This window comes from Chrysemys picta, chromosome 8 (assembly GCF_011386835.1).
Source record: "Chrysemys picta bellii isolate R12L10 chromosome 8, ASM1138683v2, whole genome shotgun sequence".
Classification (NCBI taxonomy): Eukaryota; Metazoa; Chordata; order Testudines; family Emydidae; genus Chrysemys; species Chrysemys picta.
Window position 1 is genome coordinate 23,907,415 of NC_088798.1, and position 14,271 is coordinate 23,921,685.

The window sequence follows — 14,271 nt, forward strand, 5'->3', positions numbered from 1 at the left end:
TCCCCAGCAGAATCAACTCCTTGAAGGGCTTATTTCAGGTAAACATGGCAGCTTGTTACAGTGTTAGACAAATGCGAGATGAGAGTGGACAAAAGGTCAGGTGATGGAAGACATAGGATTTACTGATTGATGAGGAAGCCATTCAGAGGGATTTCTCAAAGGGGTCGGTTTAACGAGGGATTAGAATGTAAATGAGGCTGCTTGGGTGACAAGAACATGGCGACTGTTCCACCTGTAGAGGAATCCAGATGAAAGGTGCAAAACTGAGAGAGGGAGAAGTAAGGCAAAAATACTGGGAAGAATATAAATAGTGGGAGGAGTATTGGGGGCAGAAACAGCAAAGGTGAAGGTGGGGACAATATTATGTGGAGCCTGAATCTGATGTAGTAGAGGGTGGAAAAATAGCCTGTGTCCAGATGGAGGAAGATGAATTCAGTAATAGCTTTCATTTTATTTCTCTGCAGTCCAGGTAAGCTCAAACAAATGCCAGAGACAGTTCAAAGAGCGGTCATCAGACTTACCCAAGTTAAAACCATTTCCTATTCCTTTCAGTAATATATGAGTCTATAATACAAAGTGATACACACAGCCCAACAGAAGGATTTCTCATGGGATATTTATGGGGATTACTCCCGGTAAGTGGCTCATTTTTACAGGTAGTTACAGTGTTCCAGAAAAAGGCAAATTCCAGTAATATAAAGAGGGTTGAGAATGCAAACAAACATTACATAACAACCTAAAGATTTGTACAGTCCTAATAACAGAGAGATACTTTGGACTCTTCTGACATGACTGAGAGAAATATTTGCTGTTGATCCGTTTAGAGGGACTAATCCGGATTCCCTGTAAATGAGCAGCTTGCTTTTCAAATGCCTCAGACATCTGCACGCTATAAAATTGCCATTTGGTATATATCATATGATAGAAAGCATCCAAGAGCTTAAAAAAAAAAATACATGCTAGAGTCATGAGTCAAATTCAGTCATGTGACTAAGGGGAGGTGCTGAGCTGGCTTCTAGCCAGTGGTAGAAGCTGATGGGTGGAACAAACAGGGCATGAAAAGACTAATAGGACTAACGGATCTTAGAATTGTGGTACCCTTATTTGGATCTTCAGGAATGTAGGCTATAGCAGTTTTGCAGCGCTACCAGCCTTTTGCCTCACACTGGAACTGTTTCTGACAAAGTAGAATCCTGCTGCTTTGTGGTAGGAAGGATAGAAAAAGAACATGGCCTGCAATTTGAAGGTAAATCTCTATCTGTTGCTTGAATGCATTGTTAAAAGGAGCCCCTTGCTGCTCTGAGGCACGAATTCAATGTGGTCCTATTGCATCTTAATCTTAGCTGTCTCTTTGAGTATTGGTTTTGTTTGGCAAATGAATATGGAGAGATTCTGAAACGCACAGCTGTGTTCTGCTTCCCTGTTCTGCCATTCTTTTCCTTGTTCCCTGCATTGTCAGAACTGCAGGCTATCAGCTAGTGGAAAAGGGACTGTGTGCAAAATAATAGGAAAGCAGGAAGGGGGTGCAGGGCTCTGTCTTGTCTTAGTTGACTTTGAGCTGAAATCCTTCAGGAGCTATAGCGTTAGGGAAGCAGACTTACAATACAAAAGACAAAATCGGGGAAGCTGTTTTCTTTCCACAACGTGCAGCACTTACTGCTTTAAAGAAAAGCTTGCAGGCTTACAAAAGCTGCACCAAGTTGCTCCCTAAGCACACTCCCCTTCTGAATTTACATAAGAGCCATATGCTGCTACATTTTAGAGCCAAATTGCACTAATTAGGGTCACTATTTTAAGGATTTTTCCCTTTATGCCAACAAATACGAACAGAAACTTATCTTGCACTAACATCTTCCTGTCAGACACCTTCTTCCCAGCTGCTTTCTTTACTAAGAGAAAAGTATTCACAAACAATATATTTTTGTAGATGGGAGCATCTCTATAGCACTACAGAAGAACTGAATCAGACGGGAGGAGGTGGAAGTGCAAGCTGATAAAAACAATGAATCTTTGTTTCATTACATTATTTTCACCAGCAGGGAATCACTATCAAAACACTTGTGTTTTTTATTCCATGGTTTAAAGATAAAGAAGGGTCTGATTGACCTGCAGACTGCCACCTTTTTCCATACCTATATTTTAAACACATGCACGGCACGGTTCAACCAAGTAAATAAAGCATGGCATGCAGACCTATCTGCAAATGATCCCTTATTTTCAATTTGATTAGTCCTCTAACAAAGGACTGATATTCCCAGCTTTGGGACAGCCTGATATAGCAGTTTTCTCCAAAATATCTGCAAAGTTGTTGAACTGCAAATACTGAATTTACAATATTCTTCAAATAATAACAATCCTTGTTTCTCCGAGAACGACATTCGTATGATGATTTTGTTTTTCATCGAACTTTTTTCTTAAAAAAAACAAACACCCCCTTTATTGTCCTTCTTTTTCCTGCCCCAGTGCCTCTGTAAAACAGTATGTGCATGTGTCGTAGTTTGCTTTCATGCACATGTAGCTTGTTGCAGTTTTTATTAATAAATATGTTGAAAGCTGCTTCAGCTGCTTGAAGTGTCCCAGTAACTAACTCCCAGGAGCAGGCAATGTTGAAACAAGTGATTTGATAAATTAAGATCTGGGACTTGAAATATAAGCTCTCGCAATTGGGCCTGGATTCACGAAGATAAAATATATTTTGCTCTTAAATGTCACTGGTAGTCATATCTGCCACCCATCCAGAATAGGATATAGATGTATATTTAGATCACTAGCTTCACTACTTCTTCTTACTACTAGGAAAGTTCTTCTGCGGAAATTTTCCCTCTGGCCTGAAACGTGAAGAAACAGGCCCCTTTGCAGGAAGAATCAAAGTTCTTTTACCCTGAGTGGCAGCATTCTTCCCCTTCTGCAGAGCCAATCTGCACACATCTGATCTCTGCAGGGCCTTCCTTGTTATCATATAATCCTGCTTTTCCAAAACCCTAGAGGTCCACTGGGGGTCTGATCCTTTAAATTTAAATCAATGGGTACCACAGAACGGCTAGTGCTCTCTAACAGACAACTGGTCTAATTCTTAATCTTGTTAAAAGAGGCAGGTGTGAGGATAAAAAGTGAAAGAGATATGTGGAGATTAGGATTGCAGTAAAGCAGGCATGACTTTTCCAGCCAGACAAGCTACATGAATAATCTAATTGCCTAGAGAGAGAAATAATTCATTATTCACTTCAATATACAGGTTTTTCATTCAACCTCCAAACCATAAACACTTGCTTTATCATATGGGTAGGACTTTTCAGACCTAGCATAAAAGGAAAGCCGTAGACACCATAAAGGGACTTAACAAATTGTTTTAACATGATGATGAAACTCAGAATATGTACCAAACCTGTCCTGCCCCCATTTGTACTCTGCCTTTTTGGTTTTCATGTTATATAGCTCTTTTGGCTCCATTGTAGTCAGTACCCTGAAGTCTGGGTGGAGGATTGCTTGTCCTGTGGGGGTGAATTTTCAAAGAGAGCTGTACACCGGCAGAGCAGTGGACTGGGCGTCAGGATGCCTGTGTTCTAATGTTAGCTATGCTACAGATTGTGACTTTGCGCAACTAACTCACATAACTGTCTGCCTCAGTTTGTAGGAAGACTGGAGTAACATCTGCCTCATAAGGGTGCGGAGATTTGGTTAATGTCTGTAGAGTGCATTGGGATCCTCTGATCCAAATTACTGTATAAGCACAAAGGACAATGGTGACTATTAGAAGTTTCATATACATTAAAAAGATACTGAGTCCTCCCTTCTTACTATCCATACTATAGGAAATACCTGGAATGCTACAAATGTTGAGGTTATCAAAGTGTAAATACTTCTGAGTGAGTTATCTGAGGTGAGGGGCTGCCATTTTGTTACGTATTTGTCTGTCCTATCAGTTAAGATCTGGAGGGTTCCTCTGCTGAGGGTTTCTGAAACTTTATCTTCAGATCAGCAGTGGGGCATTCTATCTCAGTGGACACAGCAACGCTCGCTCCTCCTAGTGATCTGCCAGAGTCCATAATTACTGAGTTGTAGGGCACAGCACAAGGGATGTTTGTTTTTTTGCAGGTCTCTAAATAAAATCCATGGCAGACCCACAGTTCACTCACCTAGTCTGTCTTGGACACAACCAGTTTATCTTGTGTTTAATTGTTACTGTGGCTCCCACATGCCACAGCAATAAACACTGGATAAGTTTAATGGTTGCCATTTAAAAAGTCCCCTTTATCCCTGGTGAGGTCTGAGAGACCACAGCTTCTGCTGTGTCAACTGTTGGTAAATATTGACTTTTTAATGGTCGGCCCTGTAAACAAATAAAGGAAATGAATTCAGACAAGCAATAATTTCTGCTTACTTTGAGAATGGTCTTCATATGTGCCTGCTTTGCATGGGAAAGTGCTACAAGAATGACTATACATATGTTTACTGAAGTCTATTTATATTCTGTATTGACTAGGGTTACCATATTTCAACAAGCAAAAAAGAGGACGGGAGGAGCCCCGCCCTAGCCCCGCCCCTGCCCCTCCCACTTCCCGCCCCCCCAGAACCCCCAACCCTCCCCCCGTTCCTTGTCCCCTGACTGCCCCCTCCTGGGACCCCTGCCCCTAACTGCCCCCCGGGACTCCACTCCCTATCTAAGCCTCCTTGCCTCTTGTCCCCTGACTGCCCCAACCCTTATCCACACCCCCACCCCCAGACAGACCCCTGGGACTCCCACGCCCCATCCAACCACTCCCCACCCCCTGACAGCCCCCCCCAGAACTCCCAACCCATCTAAACCCCTCTGCTCCCTGTCCCCTGACTGCTCCGATCCCTCTCCCCACTCCTGCCCCCTGACAGCTCCCCCCCAGAACCCCACCCCCTACCTAAGACTCCCTGTTCCTTGTCCCCTAACTGCCCCCTCCTAAGACCCCCCCCAACTGCCCCCCAGGACCCTACCCCCTACCTGTACCCTGACTGCCCAAAACTTTCTCCACTCCCCTCCAAAAGCCCCCCCCCCGTTTCTTGACTGCCCCCTCCAGAACCTCCCTGTCCCTTCTCCTGCCCCCCCTTACCCTGCTGCTCAGAACAGGGTGTTGGGCTCTGTGCCAGCCGGACGCATGGCTGAGCTCCCCTGCACAACACAAAACCCGGTCCCTGGCCCTGCACAGGGCTGCCGGAGCGGGCTGCAGGAGGAGGAGCTGCTGCCGGCTCAGAATGCAGGGAGGGGGGGGTGGGAGGAGGAAGCTGCTCCGGAATCCAGCCCGGGACTTTCCTGCAGCCCTCCCAGCCGCTCGCTCTGCCGGGGGAGGGGGAAATCCCGGACATTGTGAGTGCTTTACAAATTCCCCCCGGACGCTATTTTTAGCACACAAAAGGAGGACATGTCCGGGTAAATCCGGACGAATGGTAACCCTAGTATTGACATCACCTGCGGAGGATATCGAGTTGTAATATTTTAAAGCAAATGGAGCTGTAATATTTTAAAGCAAGTTAAGAAATAACTTAATGTGAACATTAGCCTTTTACATGCCTAAGAGAAGGCAGATTGGTTGAAGGGGGGAGGGGGGAATCACGGGGTATTTTTTATGGATTATGCCATTCCTCTCCCCAAACTGTCTCTTTTCATGGGAGTGTGTTTTTGTCTTCGTGGTACAATTATTACTTTTAGTGCATAGGGCTGATATGGTAGAATTTGTCATAAAGTTATATCCCAGGCACGGTGTGCCTAGGTCCTGCTCTGGTCCTGGACAACTATGCAGCAAAGAGCTAAATACAGAATCTAGAAAGCGGTTTCCTCCCCACTTATATATGATGCACATTTACAATACAGTGAATAGAGGTTATTTCATGAATGCCTTTTGATTGCTGGGAGGCGATGCTGCCCCAGTGATCATACGTGAAATTGAGACTGAAGCTTGTCCCACGTAAAATCCTGTATTTATAAAAGGATTTGTATTTTCTGAGGACATCATTCACTTCTACATGGTGCAAAGGCAGAATGTAAGAGTACATATCCCCTCACAAGGCAGGCTAAGCAGGTGGCCAGCTGGGATTATTGATATCCGTAGCTTTTGTTTAAAACTTCCTTTAAAAAGTCAAATTTTGCACATTTAGCCCTGGTCTACGCTACGGATTTATGTCAGTGTAACCATGTTTCTCAGAGGTGTGGAAAATCCACATCCCTGAGCGACACAGTTAAACCGACCGAACTCCTGGTATAAACAGCACTGTCAATGGGTGGGCTTCTCCTGTTCACATAGCTATGAGTGGGGTATCTATGCCGGTGGGAGAAGCTCTCCCATTGGTGTAAGTAGCGTCTTCACTAAAGCCCCCTACAGAGGTGCTACTGCAGTGCAATAAGTGTAGACAAACTCTTAAGGATGTGCCTAGCATGTTCAAGTGTTTTTCTGGATCGGGGCCATAGTTAGGCTCTGCAACCAAGTTCTTCTATTACCACTGCCCCCTCAGTCTATTTGGTTAAACCCCCAGGCTGAATCTCTTCTTAACCTAGACTGTCAGCTCTTTGAGCCAGAACTGTCTTCTTACCATGTGTGTTCAGTGCCCAGCACAATAGGGTCTGGACCTGTTTGGGGCCTCTAGACCCTGTTGCAATATAAATAATGCTAGTATCTGCAGGCAAATGTTTGTCCAAGGGAGTAAGTCCTGGTGTCTTTGCCATTTGGATGATCGCATACTGCCCCTCTAACTAGGGGCCTGATTGTCTGTCCCACGAGAGAAACTCTGCAAGGGGAGGCTCACAGATATTTCCTCCCAAACTTCTGCATTGTCTGAGGTGTGATGTTTGTTTCCCCCCACACACCATGCAGAACAGGCCATAGGTTTGGCCCACGCACTCTCCAGTTCCTGGGGATCTGCAGGAGGTTGAGCTATCCATGTAGAAGACCTGTGAATCCATGTTGATCCTGGTCCCTGGCATCCCCCTGGGATCCATGTTTGCAAAGGGAGGGGATGGGTACTTCCCATAATGGAGAGGGTTCTGTGGGAAAGGCCTTACAGCCCATCCTGGCCCACCCACTGCCTGCTTCCTCCTCCATGTTGCGCTTCAACCAATGGAGAGCACTGTGCAGTGTCCAGAGGGAAGAGAACGTAGCAGGGTTCGTGGCTCCCTTCCATATGAGAAGATCCCTCTGCACAGAGGATTCTCAGCAAGCTCTATGGTCCCTGCAGTTTAATTTAGTATGTATTTCTCCCCAGCTGTCTGTCCTAAAATCATGTGCAGTTTGGCAGGCAGCTGTACTTGAGTGGTGGATGAAGCCATTCCCATGAGTATATGGTTACATCTTTAGGGATGAAATGTGCTACATAAATGTAAAGGACCAGTCTTCTGAGTTTTCTGTTGTTATAGCTGCCATTTTTCACTCTTGATGAGGTCAGTAAGACTCCTTTTAATTTATATTTTTTTGTAATGGAATGCATACGGGGTGGAAGAAATTATCATGTGAGGAAAATATAGGAAGAATTTGTACTGTTCAGGAGAGTTATCAAAGAAATGTATTGCTGGAAGGGATCTAGAGAGTTCACCCAGAGGCTTTCAACTGATCTGCCTCTTACTTCCTTCTGGACATTAGAAATGTATTCTTGATGTATAATACAACACCCCCTTCCTTCCCCTCCCCTCCCCCACTTGTCCTTTCTGAATAAACTACATCCCTTTGTACCAATATTTCAGTCATGAGATTTATCCCACCAATTCTCTGTGATGCCAATTCAATAATAATTTAGCTTATGTACAAATCTCTTTCAGTTCTTCCTTCTTATTCTCCATACTCCTTGCATTTGTTTATGAACATTTAGGTTGTTGAGCAGATTCCGCTACTGATTTCACTCTTGTTGTTCCTATGACCCTGTTGTAATTTTCCATGCCCTCGTCCTCCTCCAAACATCTAGCCTTCTATTAAGCATAAAAAAGGTGAGTTTTTCTGACCTGTGGGCTTTTCTGACCTGCCCATTTTGAATCTAGTTTAAAGCCCTTCTCACTAGGTTGGCAAGTTGGTGTGTGAAGATGTTCTTTCCGCTTCTTTGTCAGGCGGATCCCATCTCTTCCCTGCAGACCTCCTTTTCCATGGTCAAGAAAGCCAAAGCCCTCCTGTCGACACCACCTGTGCAGCCATGCATTCATCTCCAGGATGCCCTTACCCTCAACCGAGAGGATGGACAAGAACACAACTTGCGCCGCCGACCCGTTCACCCTCTCTCCCAGAACACTGTAGCCACTGCCGATCTGTTTAGAGTCATTAGTGCCCATGTGGATGAGCAGCCTGGGGTAGTGGTCAGAGGGACAGATGAGCCTCTGCAACCTTTCTTAAATAAGCTATGCTGGTATAAGCTACTTTTACACCAGTAAACCTGTATCCACCCTAGGAGTTGTAATGATAGGACTGTTTGGATTAAGTAATTACAGCCCTGACCAAAATCGTTACACTATCACAAAACTTACATGGAGACCAGGTATAATTATATTTAAAATTTTGATAACTATTTTGCTAGAGATCACTTTAGCAAAAGTATTTGGCAAATATGCTTATTCAGGGTAGTTGTAGAACCCTGAAAATGATCGATTGCAGAGGTGGGCAAACTATGGCCCGCAGGCCACATCCACCCTGTGGGAGCCTCCTGCCCGGCTCCTGGCCCGGGAGGCTAGCCCCTCCCACTCTGTCCCTCCTCCCCCACTGTCCCTCCTCCCCCGCAGCCTCAGCTCGCTCCGCCGCTGGCGCAATGCTCTGGGCAGCAGGGCTCTGAGCTCCTGGGGCAGCGCAGCTGCAGAGCCCGGCCTGACCTGGTCTCTGTGTTGAGCGGTGGCGACGGCGTGGCTGGCTCCAGGTGGGCGGCACGGCTGTTGTGCCGCCAGCCACCGGTGCTCCAGGCAGCGCGGTAAGGGGGCAGGGTAGTTCGGGGGGGTGGGCAGGGGTGGTGGTGTGCATAGGGGTTGGGGCAGTCAGAGGGTGGGGAATAGGGGGGTTGAATGGGGACAGGGGTCCTGGGGGTGCAGTCAGGAATGAGAGGAGGGGTTGGATGGGGCGGTGGGGGGCAGAGGTTCCGGGGGCAGTCAGGGGACAGGGAGAAGAGATGGTTGGATGGGGCAGGGGTCCCTGAGGGGCAGTCAGGAAGGAGGGGGGGTTGGATGGGGTGGCGGGGGGCAGTCAGGAGCACGGCTTCCGGGGGCAGTCAGGGGACAGGGAGAAGGGGTGGTTGGATGGGGCAGGGGTCCCGGAGGCGGGGGCTGGGCCACGACCCCCTCCCCTAACTGGCCCTCCATACAATTTCCAAAACCCGATGCGGCCCTCAGGCCAAAAAGTTTGCCCACCCCTGATCTATTGAGTCATTTCATCCATCCCCAGGGCCCCTCTTTGAGGAGAAAGAGAGAGAGAGAATCCAAGAACAAGCAAAACTCAGAGAAAGTTTTGGCTGAGTTGCAGGGCTTTTGTTTTGTTTTGTTACCATTAAAAGCAATCCCTATTCAAAGGGGGGTAAGTTTTGCATACTTACTCAATGCATGTGATGTGCTGCTGAGTGTGACATGGGGACAACCATGAAGAGAATCTTAGGCCCAGTCTACATTACAAATTTATATCCATATAACTAGGTCGCTCAGGAGTGTGAAAAATTCACATCCCTGAGCGACATAGTTATACCAACCTAAACCCCAGTGTAGACAGTGCTATCTCAGCCGGAGAGCTTCTCCCATTGACATTGCTACCCCGCCTCTTGCAGAGGTGGATTAACTACTTTGATGGCAGCAGCTCTCCCGTCTTTCATAGGAGCTTCTTCACTTACGTGCATTGGTGCAGCTGTGCCGATGCAACGTTTTTAAGTGTAGCCCTGCCCTCACTAACAGTAAAATGAAGCAGGTAGCTCCTTATGAAAGACACATTTTCATTGCATTAACAATGGGTGGCTGAACCCTAGAGCCTTCAGCAAAAATCAAGGTGTAGACTAGGAGTCTTGCCTCAAAAAGCAGTTGGAAGTACCCCTCTACCCCGATGTAACGCTGTCCTCAGGAGCCAAAAAATCTTACCGCGTTATAGGTGAAACTGCGTTATATCTAACTTGCTTTGATCCGCTGGAGTGCACAGTCCCCCCTCCCCCGGAGCACTGCTTTACCGCGTTATATTCAAATTCGTGTTATATCAGGTCGCGTTGTTTCGGGGTAGAGGTGTAACTAGAAAAAGTTGTTTACTTCATGGGCACCGCGATCTGTGAAGAAGGGATGCAGAGTGAAATATTTATACTCCCCCTTTCTTCTTTTAATGACACATTCCTTGCAGGTTGATATAGTATAGGAACAGCGGTCTTGGATCTCTTCCTCTTTAAAATTCTCTTTGATACGTTACACCTATGCTATGGAAAGCCTGGCAGGTTTATAGCAAAGGAATGTCCTGCTGAGTTGGTCTAAGATGAGAATTCATTCCCCAGTGATTGGTGTTGAAGTCTTAATATGAAAAATCAGAAACCAAACTTCATGTTAGTTTCTTGCCATTTCTCAACCTTTTCCTTACCAGTGATTTTATCTCCTTCCATCTCTATGGTATATTCAGATTTAAGAGCATTTCATTACCAAAATGATGGGATAATATAGCATCGAGAAATGACAGGGCGTGTTTTATTGGCTCATTAATACACGCTTTAGTAGCACTGTGAAGCCACTCAAGGCATGTATTAATGGACCATTAAAACTCACACCTGGGAGTGTTTTAATAATAACGGTTACATTTTTGTGATGTGTGTTTCTATGAAAATGGGTGCCTCTGCTTCCTATGTACTGCACCTTTAAACTCCTATGAACTTTGCCTCTCTGCAGGGCTTGTCTACACTAGGAAGTTTTGCTGTTTCAACTACTCTGGTTTAGTTAGTGTCAAAGCCCTTTTATTGTGGTCTTAGTTATACTAGTATAAAAGTGCTTAGTTATCTAGTTCATTCTGGTTCAGGAAATGAAATAAGCTATACTAGGAAAAAGACACCTTTATGCCAGAATAACTGCATTCAAGCTAGAGCTTACCAGTATAACTATATTATTTAAAAATCATATGCCTACCCACTAAGGCTATACTAGTATAACTTCTCTAGTCAAGATCAGTGGTTCTCAAAATCCACACCCCTGAATGATGTAGTGACATAGCTATGGCCTCCTAGGGAGCTGGATTAACCATACCAACGGGAGAGCTCTCTCTCATCAGCGTAGAGAATCATTAAAGCATTACAGCAGCACAGCTGAATTGGTGCAGCTGTGCGGATGCTGCCCTTAGAGGTTGCACAGGGTCACTTCAGGCAGTGGAGAACCCGGATTTTTAACACGACAGAGCCAGGTCTCATCTACTTAGCCACACTACCTTTCTGACTGTGCTAAATCTGTCTGCTATCCTGCCCGTAAGTACTCTAACCACTAGACTGTACTCTGTGCCAAGAGCCAGAAATAGAATCCACGTAACCAACATGCCACTGCTGTCTCACAAATAGTTACCCACTGGCAAAGTATGTCATGTCTCCCTCTAGGAGCTGGTCCATATATGGGATAATAGCTCATTCTGCTGCCAGTTGCTCCTTAGCTGAAGTGATAGAGGTCAGTGCTGTAGAGCTAAAACTCCTCTTTTCCAGCTTTGCTGATCATCCATGTGGACAATAAATACGGTTCCTCATGACTGAATGTGTTATGCTTCGGAATCTGGTCCTGGCTGTTGTCACCTGGACTATGAGAAGTAAGACTGGATGGATCTAGGCATGCTTGCTAAGTGCATGGGACTGCCCATCTCTCGCGGTGTTTCAAGAAGTCCTCTACCTCTCTTGCATTCCTTTGGAGAGAATGTTCCCCTGGCCCTCTGAAGTTTCATGTTGGACCTTTGCCCTGTGAAGGCCCCCACTTCTTAGCCATCCCACCCTCCACTTGAGTTAGTTGCATGCTATCCAGCTAGCCTGTCCAGGGCACATCTCCACACGCTCTTGCTCCAAAAAGGTCCATTCCTCACCCTCCTGTCCTGCCCTGACAACATGTATATAAAATATCTGTACAGCTCATTTGCATGCTTTACTGTAGGCAAGGGAACATCTGAAAAATTTATGAAGCAACAATGCTACTGTTATCCAGGGTTCTTTCAACCCAAAGCTCTTGGTAACTTTTACTCTGTGTGAGGTGGTGTCAGGAAATAAATCAGGGGAGATACGGCTGTCCGACCGATAGATGGCTGGCACAAACAGGACAACACAAGAGTGCTTTCACTTAAAGCTAAACTTTACTTAGTCTCAAGCACTTACACAGGTCCGCAACAGGTTAGTAAAACACCCCCAACCCTCGAGAATTACCAAAGCTGAGTGTGGCTTTCGAGTGGCACAGTGGCAGCCCGTCTGCCGGTGGGGAACACAAGATGCATCCAGAGGGAGAGTCCCCTGCCTCAAACTTCCCCCCTTATTTATACATTAGTAATACAATGACATGTTACTTAAAGAAAATTTGTTAAGCAAGCAGTTTCAAAGGTCAAGCAAGAGGTTTCCTTCTGGTCATCGATTAACAAGGTGTGGTTTTTTTCAGAGTTTGCACACCTTGAGGCCCCTAAAATGCATGTATCAGCAATTTCAACACAATTCTTATCAGGAAGTATGCGGAGTCAAGCTGCCCTTTCTGTGGCACCCAAAATCCCCTCCCCTCCTGCCTTGGTTAAGCTAAGGCTGCTGCATGGCCACTTTACGGCCTGCTGACATGGCTGCTTTTAGCAATAAACAATAGTGGTTTCAGGCACTTTACTGGTTTGTCAAAATCTCCCCTTACACTACGTTACAATGATATCTAAAGAACCAGATTCTAATTGAACATTTTAAATTTAGTGTACAGTGCTACTGATGATGTCTGCTGGATTTTTGGTCTTGGATGTTGGTCCATGTAGTTCTTCAAACTTTCTCTGTTCTGGGAACATCAGTATATTTCTGTATATCTAAACTCTTTCTGGATCTTTGCCATCAAGAAACAGGCAGCTAACTGTTTCTTGCCTTGGTAATAGATCCCATACTCTCTCTTGTGAAACTTGAGCTTTGTGGTTGGATCTATTTTCAATACATAAGAAATATCGATTACTAGCATTTATAATTCATTCAGATCTTGAAATGGTCATCTTAAATTCACACTACTTTAATTTATTAGATGATCTGGCCAAACGAGGCTTGAAGGAATTTTTGCTGCTAGGTTCCTAACAGAAAGGAAAAATGGGATTATATAGTACAGAGAGACTGATATTGATGCCTCTCAAATGCAGTAAGAATTTAAAAACTGCTCTTACCTGTCATATCTTACTGACATCGGAAGATATTTAGTGCCTGGCTACTTTATTGAAAAATATTGAAGTAAATCTCTAGATCAATTCAAAGTTTGGCCATGAGCATGAGAGTGGGAGCTGGTGAGCTGATATGCCATTCCCTGCAGAAGGCTCTTACCTGAGACACTCTACGGGAAAGTGAGCTGCTTTTTTGTTTTTTAAGGCTTTGCTTGTGTAGCTTATTGTTTTGCTGCTTGGTGTATCTTGTGTCTGTGGTGAATGTGATGCTCATGAAAAAGAGAACTCTGAAAATTTAGCCTTGAGTGTCTGCTAGAACCAATGTTCTATATGGTGATGCTTGTGAATTAACAGCAGATTTAATGTGCTTTTCCCCATGAAATCTGGTGGTGGGCCTTATTACCATGAGCCATTCACTACTTCCAATGGGAGTGACTGGCTTCAGAGTAACCATTTTGAATGCAAATTGCGAGCGCTCGAAGAGTCACATACTCATAGTGTTTCACTTTTTACCGCTTATCTTCAATTTTGAAAGTATGTTTAGTACCTAGATATTAACTGACACTGAGGAAAAATCTTATGGTGAAGAATGACTCCCTCAAGCCTGTATGCCCAGCAGGTCACGGCTGTGAGGAAACAGAGTGCAGCTGCTATGCTGTCTTTGAAATCTGCAGGAAAATGTTTTCAGTAAAAGTGAAAAGAAAAGGAGCCTGACAGAGGGGCCTCCCTTCTGGCTTCTCTGTCTCTCTTTGTCAAGGTTTATTCTCAAAAGCAAAGTCATGCCCTGTGTGAATAAATTCTATAGTATACAACTACTGATGCATCCAAATGGAAGTTACCATGACTAGCCATCTCCTGCTAATGGCACCATTAACACTTACGGCCATTGTAGCTTCATCTATAAATTGCCTTGTGAAGCATTGCATGAAAGATGCTCTAAAGCAGTTTATTTTCATAAATGGATTAAACTTTCCCATAAATATCT

At 45.1% G+C, this 14,271-nt stretch overlaps 1 protein-coding gene across 4 annotated transcripts in view; it reads left to right on the forward strand.

Moving 5' to 3' along the window:
• Window positions 1–1,021: 1,021 nt before the first annotated feature.
• ST6GALNAC3 (ST6 N-acetylgalactosaminide alpha-2,6-sialyltransferase 3) overlaps window positions 1,022–14,271 on the forward strand; it is a 312,581-nt gene continuing 299,331 nt past the window's right edge. For 2 of the 4 annotated variants that reach the window (XM_065555450.1, XM_042859064.2), the window contains exon 1: window positions 1,022–1,246. In XM_065555450.1, the coding sequence (XP_065411522.1) occupies window positions 1,229–1,246 (18 nt within the window). In that variant the 5' untranslated portion in view covers window positions 1,022–1,228. The remainder of the gene's footprint in view (window positions 1,247–14,271) is intronic. The other 2 variants (XM_005302401.5, XM_005302402.5) reach the window with 2 other exon arrangements.